The sequence below is a fragment of the Musca autumnalis genome, unplaced genomic scaffold (genome assembly GCF_047663935.1).
Source record: "Musca autumnalis isolate F117 unplaced genomic scaffold, ASM4766393v1 scaffold_4, whole genome shotgun sequence".
Taxonomy (NCBI): Eukaryota; Metazoa; Arthropoda; class Insecta; order Diptera; family Muscidae; genus Musca; species Musca autumnalis.
In genome coordinates, this window is record NW_027411977.1 from 39,934,090 (window position 1) to 39,949,878 (window position 15,789).

Here is a 15,789-nt window from a genome sequence, read left to right on the forward strand (position 1 = left end):
TTTTCCTAAAAAAACTACATCGTGAAAAGTAGTTTCTTAAAAAAATCCACCCAATGAAAAATATTTCATAAAAATCTATGCTATAAAAATATTTTCTTATGAAAAATATTTCCTTGAAAAATCCACGCTATGAAAAAATTTTTCTTAAAAACCACGCTATCAAAAATATTTTCTTAAAAAATCCAGGCTATGAAAAATGAAACCTATTTTAAAAAATATTTTCTAAAAATCCCACGCCTTGAGAAATATTTTCTAAAAAATCCCTTGTAAAATATTTTGTTAAAAAATCCACGCTACGAAAAATATTTTCTTAAAACATTCTTCAAGCTAAAATATTTTCTAAAAAATCTACGCTTTAAAAAATCCTAGCTATAAAAAATATTTTCTTAAACAATTTACGCTACCCAAAATATTTTCTTAAAAAAAAAGCTTCATGAAAAATATTTTATTAAAAAAATTCCCTATTGTATGAACCCAACGGCAATTATTCAGAATTGATTATATTAAAAAAATATTTACATACAACTGCGAAGAAAATAATAGCACCACCTCCTTAAAAAATGGTTTGGAAGCATTTTTATTTACATGTGCAAATTTTCAAACAAATCTGCTAAATTATCTGTAAAACTTTGCTATCAACAGAAGTGTTGTTCATTATTTTGGGCTTGTCTGCACTGTAGGCCCTTTTACGACCTATTTTATCTTAAAACATCGTATTTTTTGAAGATGGAATGTCAAAAATGGAGATTAGTGTTCAATAAGTCAAACAAGAAAATGTGCCAAAAGTAAAATATTTTCTATAGAATATGTAAGTAATGCTATTATTTTTTCGCCTCTCTTTTGATATTTTTTTGGTTAAAGCTGCCAAAAACAAATATTTATAATAATGTGAATGTAAATTTTATTTTTTATAAAAGGAGACACCTTAGGATATGCACCTAACAACAACATTAGTGGAAACAACAGCAATCTTGATTGTTTTTGTAGTGGCAAACAAATTGTTCACAGTGGTGCTATTATTGTTTTCGCAACTGTATATTCCAATTCAAACATTAGCACGTTTTTGTGGCTCGTTTTGCTACTGCTGTTGTCATTAACTAACTACTTACCATATGGGTACAACACGACCACCAGCACCTTCAACAAATTTAACATAAGACGCCGCAATATAACTGGAAAATGTACTGTTGGGATATTTGCGTAAAATCAATTGGGAAACTTCCTGTGACAAAATTCCAACAATCGGTGTGGGATTTTGCCCATCTAAATTTACCACTGGACTGTCATTTATATCTCTGGTTGATGTGGTGTATTTTATCAGACGACCAGTAGCCAAGGTCGGCATTAGTGTTACGCATGCAAAGAAAAGCCCAAAATAGCATATTGCCATAAGCGTTCTGCTGTTGTTGCTGCAGTTGTCCATTGTCGCAGTCGTCGCAGTGATCAGCAAGCGGAAAATTATGTGGTCAGGTGGCAATCTAAACAACTACTAAAGCCAGCAGCAATTTTACCCAATGCTCGCTCTGAAAAATAAAATAAACACACAAAAACAAAACAACTCAACAGATAGCAGACACGTTAAGAAGTGCTGTCGTCCAGCAGTGCAATCTATACTCAACTAAAATACTTAAATTACTACAAGGCACTGCTGGTGGTGCAGGTTAATGAATAAAATTGTTTGTGTTTATTTGTTGTCAAAGACGTTGTTTGTTTTTGTCTGTCTGTCTCTTTATTAAAATTCAAAAATTTTGCATTTCATTCTTGTTTTGCTAAAACGTTGTGCGTCTAATGGAACATTGCACCCATTGTTTGCTGTTGTTGTTGTTGCATTTAATCGGTAAAGTACCAGTCACAAAAAGCAGCTGCATATTGAAATAAAAACTTCCAAATTTTGTATTCATAAATATATGCCTCATTATTTATGAATACAAAATTTGGAAGTTTTTATTTCAATATGCAGCTGCTTTTTGTGACTGGTACTTTACCGATTAAATGCAACAACAACAACAGCAAACAATGGCAAACAATACAGAAGTGATATGAAAATTTAAAATCTGTTTTAAATGTGCCTCCCTTCAATTGGAAATCACTTGAAAACTGATTATATATCACGGTGCTCTTGAATCAAATTTAAATGGAAGGTGCTTATACCTGGGAAGTTTTTGCGGATTCTGAAACTAAAATGTTCATAGATGGGAAAAATCAAAAAACAAAAAAAATCGGCGGAGCGCTTTTTGAATAAATCGCGATTCAAGTAGAAATTTTTAGGGGTTGTTTAGGTTTTCAAGATTTTGCTTAGAAACCACGAGCCGTATCGTAATGGAACTAAAGAAAATGTTGCAGCAGCGAAAATTCTCTACAAGATTGACCTTCATGACTTTTTCCTAGGATTTATCATTTTTGAGATATTGAAGTTCAAATTATAAAACAATGTCATGAAGGGTGCGCATTAACTAACTTTTAATGAAAACAGGGGAAGTTTTTGTGAATTCTGAAACAGCAATGTTCATAGATGAGAAAAATCTAAAAACAAGAAAAAAATCGCTGTAGGGATTTTTAAATAAATCGAAGCCAAAATTCACATTTTTAGGTGTTTTTTAGGTTTTCACGATTTTGCTTGGAAACCGCAAGTCCAATGGAAATGGAGCTAAAGAAAATGTTGTAGCTGTGAAAATTCCCTACAGGATTGACGTTTATGATTTGTTCTCAGGCTGTTCCATTTTTGAGATAAAGGAGCTCAGTTTACATTTTTAGGTTTTTTTGTTAGGGTTTCGCGATTTTGCTTGAATACGGCAAGACTAATCGGCATGGGACCTGAGAAAATCTTATAGCTGTGAAAATTCTCTACAAGACTGGCTTATGTTATTTTTCCTAGGTTGAACCATTTTTTTAGATATATGAGTTTAAGTTGGGAAATTGCAGTCATGACATTGTTTTATAAGGAGACGATACAGAATTGAATTGAAATTGAATTGTCCCAATTTCAACTTCTTTATCTCAAAATTTGTAAAACCTACGAAAATATCATTAAGGTCAATCTTGTAGGGAATTTTAAAAGCAACAAAATTTTCTTTATTCCCATTTTGATAGGACTTGCGGTTTCCAAGCAAAATCGCAAAAACCTAAACCACCCCTAAAAATGACAACTTGAATCGCGATTTATTTAAAAAGCGCTCCGGCGATTTTTTTTTTTTTTTGTTTTTTTGATTTTTCTTATCTATGAACATTGTAGTTTCAGAATCCGCAAAAACTTCCCAGGTGTAAGCGCCTTCCATTTAAATTTGATTCAAGAACACCGTGATATACACACACACACTTTATATATAACATTTTTTATTTTTATTGATTCTGGTATTAACGAATTTATTTCAATAAAGGAATGGGGATTTTTTATACCCTAAATCACAATTTGTATTATCAAATAAAATTCACACTTATTACTCGGAAAGAGGCGACTAAAACATTTAAATAAAGTCCACGATTATAACAAGGAAAGAGGTGGAGAAAACACTGGTATTAACGAATTTATTTCAATAAAGGAATGGGGATTTTTTATACCCTAAATCACAATTTGTATTATCAAATAAAATTCACACTTATTACTCGGAAAGAGGCGACTAAAACATTTAAATAAAGTCCACGATTATAACAAGGAAAGAGGTGGAGAAAACACTTAAATGAAATCCACGCTTATAACTCGGAAAAAGTGGGGAAAACATTTAAATAATAGTCACGCTTATGACTCGGAAAAAGGTGGAGAAAACATTTAAATAAAATCAACGCTTATAACTCAGAAAGAGGTGGAGAAAACATTTAAATAAAATCCACGCTTATAACTCGGAAAGAGGTGGAGAAAACATTTAAATGAAATCCACGCTTATAACTCGGGAAGGGGTGACGTAGGGGATGGAGGATACCAAGGAACAGTCCTGACCGGCTTTAACATGGCAAAGCCCAGGATTTATCTTGGTCCCTCCTTCATCTCAAGTAGACACTGACCTACCCGTGGTGTCACCTGGGTAACTGCCTTTAACACCCGTTAAAGGTAGTGAGCTAACATGTGCCGCGCGTTCAGTCATAAGAACGTTAAAAACTTGGGTTTGGGCGTCGGGTTAGTAACCCTCCCCTAGAAAAAAACAGCCTACTATGAAAAAACGAAAGAAAAGAAAAGGAAACCCTTCTAAAGTTGACGAATCCCGCAAACGTTTTAAGGATGATCTGCGAATCTGCACCTGGAATGTTCGCACACTTTATAGAGAAGGTGCAGTTTACGCATAGACAGATGTACTTGAAAAGTAAAAGGCCGATATTACTGCCATACAGGAAATGCGATGGAACGGGAAAGGCGTCACAACAACAACTAAAGCTGGCGCACTGTATTATAGCTGCCATGACACAAAGCATGAGTTTGGTTGCGCATTTGTAGTTGGTCGGAGGTTAAAACATCTGGTCTCCAGCTTCACCGCAGTGAATGAAAGACTCGCTGCAATTCGATTAAAAGCAAAATTCTTTAACATCAGCTTTATTTGCGCTCATGCTCCCACTGAAGACAAGGACGAACAGACCAAAGATATATTTTACGAGCGCTTAGAAGAAACTTTTGACCGTTGCCCTGCCCATGACATTAAAATTATTCTAGGCGATTTTAATGCCAAAATTGGAAAGGAGAATATCTTTGGCCCAACAGTCGGAAACACACAGTGAAACATCTGACAATGGCATGAGGCTGATAGATTTTGCACCTGCAAAAAACATGGTAGTTAGCAGTACCATCCTAATCATCTCGATATTCATAAGGGCACCTGGATGCCTCCAGATCAATGAACAAGTAATCAAATTGATCATGTTGTGATAGATGGAAGACATGTATCAAGCGTGTTGGTTGTACGATCGTTCCGAGATGCAAACATAGACTCAGACCACTACCTTGTTGCAGCAAAGGTACGTACCAGATTAAACGTAGCAAACAAAGTGCGAACAGACACAACACGGAAGTTGGACATCGGTAAGCTGCAATCACAACAGATAGCCACAGCATATTCCACTCAACTGTCCCAACTGCTTAATCAAAGCACTCCTCGTCCCGATAACATATCCGGACAATGGCAAAACATTGCCCACTCCATGAAAACAGCCGCAAAATCAGTACTTGGATACCAGAGACCTCCACCAAGGAATCCATGGTATGACCAGGAATGTCGTGCTGCTACCGAAGAGAAAAATGCGACATATAGGGCTACTTTACAATCAGTAGCAACGCGTAGCGCACGAGAGAGGTATCGGGAGAAAAGGAGAAACTTCTTTTCCGCAGGAAAAAGAGAGAGATGGAAAAGCGTGAGTGTGAACAAATCGAGATGTACAGGAGACAGAATGAGACCCGGAAATTCTACCAAAGAGTGAAACATCAAACTGATGGCTTTGGAACTGGCACATCCTCTTAAAGAGACCAGCAAGGTAATCTGGTAACTGATACAGATACTGTGCTCAGGATATGGAAAGAACATTTTTCAAAACTGTAGGTATCCAATAGCAGCGAAGTCGACGAAGATACCACATATCCAATCCCAGAAGATGGTATTGAATGTATACCACCCGGCCAAGATGAGGTAAAGACAGCAATAAATCGGCTGAAGAATAATAAGGCAGCAGGAGATGATGGCCTACCAGCCGAGCTGTTTAAAACCGGAGGCGATACGCTGATAAGGTGTATGCATCAGCTAGTTAGCTCCACCTGACAGAAAGGACGCGTACCCGACGATTGGAACCTGAGCATTCTGTGTCCCGTCCATAAGAAAGGAGATAAGACTTTATGCTCCTCCCTATCTCCTCCTCTTCTCCCTATCGCCTACAAGAGAGTGCCAGGGATATTGTGCGAACGACTAAAGCCCATGGTCAACGAAATAATTGGATCATACCAATGCGGCTTTAGACCTAGCAAGTCCACCATTGACCAGATATTTACCCTGCGCCAAATCCTAGAGAAGACCCAAGAGATGCAGATCGATACCTATCACCTTTCTATCGATTATAAAGCAGCCTTCGACAGCCCGCTACGTTCAAAGGTATTCCAATCAATGTCTGAATTTGGTATCCCCGCAAAGCTCATTCGGCTTTGTAAAATGACTCTAACTGACACAAGATCTTCAGTTAAAATAGGAAAGAACCTCTCCGAAGAGTTTTGTATCAGAAGAGGTTTCAGGCAAGGAGACAGCCTTTCGTGTGATCTTTTCAACATCCTGCTAGAAAAGATTATACGAGAGGCAAACGTCAAAAGAAGTGGCACAATCTACACCAATAGTCACATGTTACTTGCTTATGCTGATGATATAGACATCATGGACCGATCAGTAAAAGAAGTAACTGATACCTTTATAAAGGTCGAAGGAGAATCTGCTAAAGTGGGTCTGGCGGTAAACGGTGAGAAGACCAAGTTGATGGTGTCGACGCGCAATGCGTCCATTGAGATCGGACCAACTGTTAAAGTTGGTCCCTATAATTTTGAGGTAGTAAAAGACTTCGTATACCTCGGCACCGCCGTAAACACAACAATCGACATCAGTTGTGAAATAAAAAGAAGAATTGTATTGGTCAACAGATGCTACTTTGGCTTAAGTAAGCACTTTAAAAACAAAGCCACAACTCGTCAAACCAAAATAACGCTTTACAAAACACAGATAATGCTCGTGCTGATATATGGTTCCGAAGCCTGGGTACTTGCGCAAGCAGATAAGGCAGTGTTTGGCGTGTTTGAGAGAAAAATTCTACGAAAGATATACGGGCCAATCTGCGTTGACGATGAATATCGACGTCGTACGAACCACGAGCTGTATCTGCTATACAACGATATCATAGTTAAACGTATCGAGATGCAGCGATTGCGTTGGCTAGGCCATATAAAAAGAATGAGCGATGATGAACCCGCTAAAAAGGCGTATAAATTCGGGCCACATGGCGGTGCACGCAGAATTGGCAGGCCAAAGAATAGATGGCGCAAACAAGTGGATGAAGAGATGACAAGGGGCGGTATTCCAGAAAGCGAATCACTAAATAGAGGGAATTGGAGATCTTTTCTTAGATCGGTCTATGGAACAAATGTTCTGTAATGGACCAGCTAAGTAAGTAAGTATAACTCGGGAAGAGGTGGAGATTCTCATCCTATTTTTTCGTGTAATACGTGTTTAACTGATTATTGATTTGGCCTTTACGCCGCATTTTTTCTCATCGTAAGCAGCACGACACTCACGGAAACCGAAACATTGCTATGTTAAAGCCGGTCAGCTAACAACATTGAGCTAACCTAAAATCGGGCTGCACTCTAAATATAAAGGAGAAACAAAATTATTTGTTAGCTAATTTCATTCATTTGGACTGGTCAATATTGTGTTTGACTTTGGAAACGTATACGCATTGTAAGAACGACAATATGTATACGTCAACTTCGAGTTTTTGGAAAGCTCGGCATTTATTTCTGTTATCCAATGGTTTCATTAAAGTGGAGTCTATCCATATAATGGTATCACCCAGTTTCCTCATTGATACATAAGGAAGCAACATGCTGCAGTTCTAAGGGTGCCAATCAGACAGATCGAAATAGAACTCCCAGATTTTAAGTCCAAATGTCTGGTAGTAATAATTAAACTTAATAGTAGTTCTCCCATTTGTGTCGGGTGGAATCTGTGAAGGTAGAAGCCAAACAAAACCAGAATGGATCTTTCTGTTTCGCTCTGTGGAGCTTTGGGCTTCGTACATCTAAATCCTATGTACAAATCCAATTCACACATAAAGCTTATTTTTCAATGTTGTAAATCAGCCATGAAGTTCTCAAACAGTGATACGTGTTCGCTGGTATCTAAGAAAAACACCAAATTGTTGTTGTTGTGGCACGTCTTTTTCGAGGTAACTCCTCGATTCCTACCGCATCGTAACCTACACATTCTTCCGAATCATTAATTCGACTATCTCTTCGATGCTACCTCGGAGTCCATTGAAATTTATGAAAGGTATGGATTAAATCAGGTAGTCAATTTGAGCTTTATTGTACTCAGCAGAAAGGTGGAGGTTTGGAGATATCTATTCTTGGGAAACTCCCTATTTCATTCTACGGGATTTTAATATCTTGTTTATGCTTTCCAAGTACGACTGGCGGCCACACAGGTTCAATGCTACCATTAGTGTTCTATGATAAGGCTTGTTCTGCTTGAGACCTCGACTAATATGTGTGGAAATACAGCGCAGTGCCGTTGTGGTACTATGCTGCTTCCGGAACCCATGTTGATGATTCGCAACTGGATAGCACGCTCTGAGTAACGCCTCAACAATATTTGCTTGTGGTGGCCAACGTGAAGTCGGCCTGCATGAATTACACTTGGCAGGCTTTAGTGGTCGGGCGGCCCTTCCCATTTTCCAGACTTCGGGAACTATTAGGATGGCTAACGATATCTAATCGACCCCTGGTTCATTTAGCTACTTTAGCATTACCATTGAAATTCCGTTATGCTCAAGCGCTTTGGATGATTTTGCACCTCGGATAACATCTATAACTTCAGCTATCGTAAACTTTAGTGGTTCATCCTCTGGTGGAAGAGATTGTAAACGACGTGAAACACTTCTCTTTGTCCGGTCGCTATGGGGTTGCCCAAAAATTTGTCGGCTAAAATAATCCGCACACCTCTTCGGTTCTGTCACAATCATACCAATAAACATGACAAATATCCGATAATGCTTTTTCCCAAGGTTCGATAACGCATTAACCGTTGGCCACAATTTACAACTACCAATTGCAATATTGCAGCACTTCAAATGCTTTAGCAACTTTTTTCGTCTGTACTCACCTAATCGATAGACTTCCAATATCCGCTCTCTGACTCTGGTTTTGCTAAAGATTCGTACGTCGAAACTCACCACGCTCATTCGCTAATCCCGTCGCCACTGCTGGGAAATTTAACCTTATTTCAGATATTCGATCAGCAGGAATATGACGAACGGCTGTAGCATTCATGCTACACTTCTAACATTGGTCTGATGTCAGGCGAATAACGAGGGACAGGGATGCCACTTGTTCCGAGGTAAAAATCGCTATAGTCACATACGCACCATAGGTCTGTAGCGATTTTTACCTTAAAACAAAAATCACCACAAAGTAGCGGGAAAACCACCAACTTGGCACCCCTGACGAGGGATACAGCTAACAACGGTTCCGCCCTTGACCGCTATACACTCAAAGTATATAGGCAATATCAAGTGAGATAGGTATGTTCTGGACAGACTTGTACAATAATATTACAAATCTGCAACCTTCACTACTCGTATGGTCCAAGCACAGTACGTTGTAGTCATCACAACTCCTAAGACAACAGGTGTTCAGCTTTGTTTCTTGAATCGCCACGAGTCATAAAATTAACGATCTCATTAATCTTGCCACGAAGATCATCGCAGTTAAACTGCAGGAATGTCACATTATCCGGAACTGGAACAGTTAAAGCCTGCGGCTCGAACTGCTGTATAGGAAGTTGCGGGGGAATTTCATAATCCGATGACGAAAACTCACTGGGGATCAGTTTAGCGCAGCACGAAGCAACATAATCCCTATCGCTATACTCCCTCAGAAAGTTCAGGCCTGAACAATTTCTGAAATTTAACGCATTCCGTTGGATCTCACCGACACCGACCTATAATGGATGTGACGGCGGCAAACTGAACGAAATCATGGCCGGAGCCGGCATTCCGAGACATAGCGCTCCCACAATAAACAAGTAAAAATTCGTTAAGTTCAGACGGGCCCTCGGGCCATAAAGTAGTCTTGATTAATATTGAATAATTAGTTTCCTTTCACAATTTTAGGTGGAAAATATTTTCGACCACGGATACACCAAATGTCTAAATTATCTAATCTAATCTAAACAAGTAAAAAAGTATCAGTCTGCTTTGCCGACAGAGATATACCCTTAGTGATTCGAGAGCAGGTCTTAAAGTGAATTTATCCAAAATTTTGTGTGGGAGTTACCTGAAGGAGTGGACAAATATAGTCCATATTCGAACCTGATCTATATCTGATAGATATATTAGGATGTGTAAAGTATGGACCAAATCGGTCACTCTCATCAAGAGTTATTGCGCGCACAATTTTCCGAACATTTTTGAACTTTTGTGGGGGAGATACCTGAAGGAGTGGACCGATACGGCTTATCTTCGAACTTAAACTAAGTTTGCACAAAATATTATGAATGCCACATTTTGGACCGAATCGGCAGATCTGTTCGAGAGTTGTCTTGCGCTCCAACAACTACAAACGGTGTCGTAGGGGTTTTTTGTAACTTTCAGGCTGTTTTCTCAGGAAGTATGGACTTGCCCCTGATGAAACTTATACCGTGGTATGGGGGCCAGTGAATACAAGTTGCTACAACAAAGGAGTGGTCGGATTGGGTCCATATTGGAACCTCATCTAAGTCTAGTAGAAATTTCACGATGTGCAAGTAGGGACCAAATCGGTTACTCTCTTCAAGAGTTGCGCATAAATTTTCCGAACATTTCCGAAGTTATGTGGGAGAGGTACCGGAAGGAGTGGACCGATATAACCCATATTCGAACTTAAACTAAGCTTGGACAAAATATTACGAAAGCCACATTTTGGACCAAATCGGTTGATCCGTTCGAGAGTTAACGTGCGCTCCAGTTAGCCAGACAGACTGACGGACAGACATGACTAAATCAACTCCAAATTGTCTGAAACACATTTCGTCCAAACATACTTGGGGTCTAAATCCATTATTTCGATGAGGCACATTTTGCCCGTATGAAAGTGTATATACCCTTGTTAGCATAAATGCGTGGCAGCCAGGTGAAATGTACCCCCTACGGAGCTACATATATGAAAGTATGCACCTATCTTTACAATTTTTGGTGGAAATGTTTTATAACTGCAGGGAACATCAAACGTCAAATTGCTGGTAGTTCCTTCAAACAATGTAACTAAGACCCTCAAAATACCGAAAATCGGGAGGTACCGGTCGACGATTTTTAGTGAGGAAGTTTCGTGACTACTGAGAACTTCAAATGTCAAATTACAGCTAGTTCGGTTAAAAATTGTAGCTAGAATTTTCAAAATACCGAAATTCGGAAGGTACCGAATTACCAAATATACCAAAACATGGACCTATGTTGAAGATTTTTGTTGGAAAATTTTCGTGACCACTGAGAACCCAAAATGTCAAATTACAGCTATTTCGGTTAAAAATATTAGCTAAAACCCAAAATACCGAACTTCGGGGGGTACCGTTTTATGGGAGCCATACCAAAACATGGTCGGACCTATGTTGACGATTTTTAGTGAAGAAGTTTTGTGACCACTGAGAACCCCAAATGTCCAATTATAGATAATTCTGTTTGAAAATGTGACTAAAAACGTCAAAATACCAGAAATCGGCGGTGCCGATATATGGGGGCTATACCAAAGCATGGACCTATCCTCCTAATTTTTGGAGTATAAGCTTTCTGATCACTGGGAAACCTAAATTTTTAATTGTATATAATTCGGTTTGAAAATGTGACTAAAACGTCAAAATAATTCAAATCGAGCGTAAGTAACCCTTACATGGGGGCTATACCAAGACGTGTGCCGATATAGTTCATCATCGAACTTGACCTGCCTGCACACAAAAGATGCATCTTCCCAAAATTTCAGCGTCCTATCTCGATTTTAGTGTATGCTGGAAGTATTACCACAAACGGAAGAACAGACATGCACAAATCGAATCAAAATTTATCCTGATGAAGAATATATGTATATACTTTATAGGGTCGCAGATGATTATTTCAATGTATTACAAACGGAAAAACAAACTTAATATACTTCTTCTTCTTCTTTTCCGTTTAACTCCTTGATGAGCATAGGGCCTCTACAAACAACCTCCAGGATGTTCTGTCATTTGCTAGTGCTTTTATTTCGCTCCATGATTTTCCGGTGCTTTCTAACTCCTTCATAAGACTTCTTTTCCAGGAGTTTTTAGGTCTTCCTCTTTTTCTGCTTCCTTGGGGATTCCAATCTAGGGCTTGCCGGCATAGTTTTTCGTTATTTTTCCTCAACGTGTGCCCTATCCACTTCCATTTCATTCACTTCCATACAAAGGAGGTATGATGGTTGTTAATGGATCGATACTGCACCTTTGGTAGAGATCGGAATTGGTTATGACATTTGGCCACCAAATTTTTAATATGTATCGAAGACATCGATTTGTAAATGACTGTAGCTTCGACCTTAATGCCATTGTTGTCAACTTAATATACATGCCCTCCATACTATGGTGGAGGGTATAAAAAAAGACGAACAAGTAGTTGCTGGGGTGACGCCCCCTGGTCAAGGCGATATTTCCTCGAGTCAGTCCGTTACACAGAACCGGCCGTCGGGGGATTGTGTGCTCAGATGCATTTGAGTTGGCCATCGCAAGTCTTATTAGGAAGAATCTTCGTTAAAAATTTCATAAAGATCCTTTCAAGAATTTTATGAGGTCCAGGGTCATTGTTTCAGGCGTACGGACTTCCATACGATCCGAAACCGCTCTTATGCATCATTTAGAATTTGTTTACTTTTATGAGGGAAGTAACCGAAGATGGAAGACAGATACTTTTGTCTCCAGCCAAAAAAAAATTGTAACATTTGTGGGGAGTTGCCAGAAAGAGTGGTCTGAACTAGATTTAAGTTGTAAAAAAATATTAGGCTCCACAATATTGAAATTCATCTTAGAAAATTTCAATGAGACGCATTTTCATACATATCAAAGAACCACCATTCGTCCACTAGGATAAATATGGGTACTTAGCTTACTTAGCTGGCCCATTACAGAACATTTGTTCTATAGGCCAAACTAACAAAATATCTCCATTTCTCTCTGTCTATTGCTTCTCTTTCTGGAATATCGCTCCTTGTCATCTCTTCATCCACTTGTTTGCGCCATCTATTCTTTGGCCTGCCAATTCTGCGTGCACCGCCAAGCGGCTCATATTTATACGCCTTTTTAGCGGGCTCATCATCGCTCATTCTTATGATATGACCTAGCCAGCGCTATCGTTGCATCTCAATACGTTTAATTATATTTAAGTCGTTGTATAGCAGATACAGCTCGTGGTTCATGCGACGTCGATATTCACCGTCATCGTCATTCACCTTATCTGCTTGCGCAAGTACCCAGGCATCATACATCAGCACGGGTAGTATCAGTGTTATGTAAAGCGTGATTTTTGTTTGACGGAATGTGGCTTTGTTTTTAAACTGCTTACTTAGGCCAAAGTAGCATCTGTTAGCCAACACAATTCTTCATTTTATTTCACAACTGATGTAGTTAGTTGTGTTTACGGCGCTGCCGAGGAAGACGAAGTCTTTTACTACCTCAAAATTATAGGAACCAACGTCAACACGACAACCGATCTCTATGGACGCATTGCGCGTCGACACCATCAACTTTGTCTTCTCGACGTTTACCGCCAGACCCACTTTAGCAGATTCTCCTTCGACCTACATAAAGGTATCGGTTACTTCTTTTACTGATCGTCCCATGATGTCTATATCATCCGCATAAGCAAGTAACATGTGGCTATTGGTGTAGATTGTGCCACTTCTTTTGACGCTTGCCTCTTGTATAACCTTTTCCAGCAGGATGTTGAAGAGATCACACTTAAGGCTGTCTCCTTGTCTGAAACCTCTTTTGGCACCAAACTCTTCGGAGAGGTTCTTTCCTATTTTAACTGAGGACCTCGTGTCAGTTAAAATCATTTAACAAAGCCGAATGAGCTTTGTGGGGATACCAAATTCAGACATGGCCTGGAATACCCTTTAACGTAGTGGGCTGTCGAAGGCTGCTTTATAATCGACAAAAATGTGGTAGGTGTCGATCTGCATCTCTTGGGTCTTCTCCAGGATTTGCCGCAGGGTAAATAGCTGGTCAATGGTGGACTTGCCAGGTCTAAAGGCACATTGGTATGGTCCAATTATCTCGTTGACCATAGGCTTTAGTCGTTCGCACAATATCCCTGACACGATCTTGTAGGCAAGCGGGAGTAGACTTATGTCCCTATAGTTAGAGCATACAGTCTTATTTCCTTTCTTATGGGCGGGACACAGGATACTCAGGTTCCAATCGTCGGGTACTCGTTCTTCCAGCCAGATGGTGCTAACTAGCTGATGAATATACCTTATCAGCGTGTGGCCTCCGGATTTGAACAGCTCGGCTGGTAAGCCATCGGCTCCTGCTGCCTTATTATTCTTCAGCCGGTTTATTGCTGTTTTTACCTCATCTAGCTGGGCGATATACATTCAATACCATCTTCTGGGATTGGATCTGTGGTATCTTCGTCATCTTCGCTGGATACCAACAGGTTTGAAAAATTCTCCTTTCCATATCCTGAGCACACTATCTGTATCAGTTACGAAATTACCTTGCTGGTCTCTACAGGAGGAGGTGCCTGTACCAAAGCCATCAGTTTGATGCTTCACATTTTGGTAGAATTTTCAGACTTCATTCTGGCTCCTGTATATCTCGATTTTTTCACACTCCCGCTTTTCCATCTCTCTCTTTTTCCTGCGGAAAAGACGTTTCTCCTCTCTCCTTTTCTCCCTGTATCTCTCTCTGATCATACCATTGACTCCTTGGTGGAAGTCTCTGGTATCCAAGTATGGATTTTGCGGCTGCTTGCGTGGATTGGGCAATACTTTGCCATTGCGCTGATATATTATTGGGATGAGGAGTGCTTTGATTAAGCAATTGGGCTAGTTGAGCGGAATATGCTGTGGCTATCTGTTGTGATTGCAGCTTACCGATGTCTGACTTTCGTGTTGTGTCAGTTCGTACTTAGTTTGCTACGTTTAACCGGGTGCGTACCTTTACTGCAACTAGGTAGTGGTCCGAGCCTATGTTTGCTCCTCGGAACGAGCGCACATCCAACACGCTCGATGAATGTCTTCCATCTATCACAACGTGATCTTTTTGTTCTTTGATTCGGCGTCAGCCAGGCGCCCTTATGGATGTCAAGATGTTTAAATCTGGTACTGCTAACTACCATGTTTTTGCCGCTGCGAAGTCTATCAGCCTCATGCCATTGTCCGAAGTTTCATTGTGGAGACTGAATTTTCCGACTGTTGGGACAAAGATATTTTCCTTTCCAATTTTCGCCTAGAATAATTTTAATGTCATGGGCAGGACAACGGTCATATGTTTCTCCTAAGCGATCATAAAATATTCAGTCTCCACAGTGAAACATCTGACAATGGTATGAGACTGATAGACTTTGCAGCTGCAAAAAACATGGTAGTTAGCAGTACCAGATTTAATCATCTCGATATTCATAAGGGCACCTGGCTGTCTCCAGATCAGAAAACAAGAAACCAAATTGATCATGTTGTGATAGATGGAAGACATTCATCGAGCGTGTTGGATGTACGATCGTTCCGAGGCGCAAACATTGATTCGGACCACTACCTTGTTGCAGCAAAGGTACGCACCCGCTTAAACGTAGCAAACAAAGTACGAGCAGACACAACACGAAAGTTAGACATCGGTAAGCTGCAATCACAACAGATAGCCACAGCATATTCCACTCAACTAGCCCAATTGCTTAATCAAAGCCCTCCTCATCCCGATAACATATCAGCGCAATGGCAAAGCATTGCCCACTCCATGCAAACAGCCGCAAAATCCATACTTGGATACCAGAGACCTCCACCAAGGAATCCATGGTATGATGAGGAGTGTCGTGCTGCCACCGAAGAGAAAAATGCGGCATATAAGGCTACTTTACAAT

The 15,789-nt window shown here is 39.8% G+C and overlaps 1 protein-coding gene across 3 annotated transcripts in view; it reads right to left on the reverse strand.

Moving 5' to 3' along the window:
- l(3)72Dp (gamma-glutamyl hydrolase) overlaps positions 1–15,789 on the reverse strand; it is a 68,439-nt gene that overhangs the window by 35,992 nt on the left and 16,658 nt on the right. The window contains exons 1-2 of one of the 3 annotated variants that reach the window (XM_073986467.1): positions 1,620–1,639; positions 1,110–1,523 (exon numbers count right to left, since the gene is read on the reverse strand). In XM_073986467.1, the coding sequence (XP_073842568.1) occupies positions 1,110–1,423 (314 nt within the window). In that variant the 5' untranslated portion in view covers positions 1,424–1,523; positions 1,620–1,639. Of the gene's footprint in view, positions 1–1,109; positions 1,730–15,789 lie in introns of those variants that run through there. The other 2 variants (XM_073986466.1, XM_073986465.1) reach the window with 2 other exon arrangements.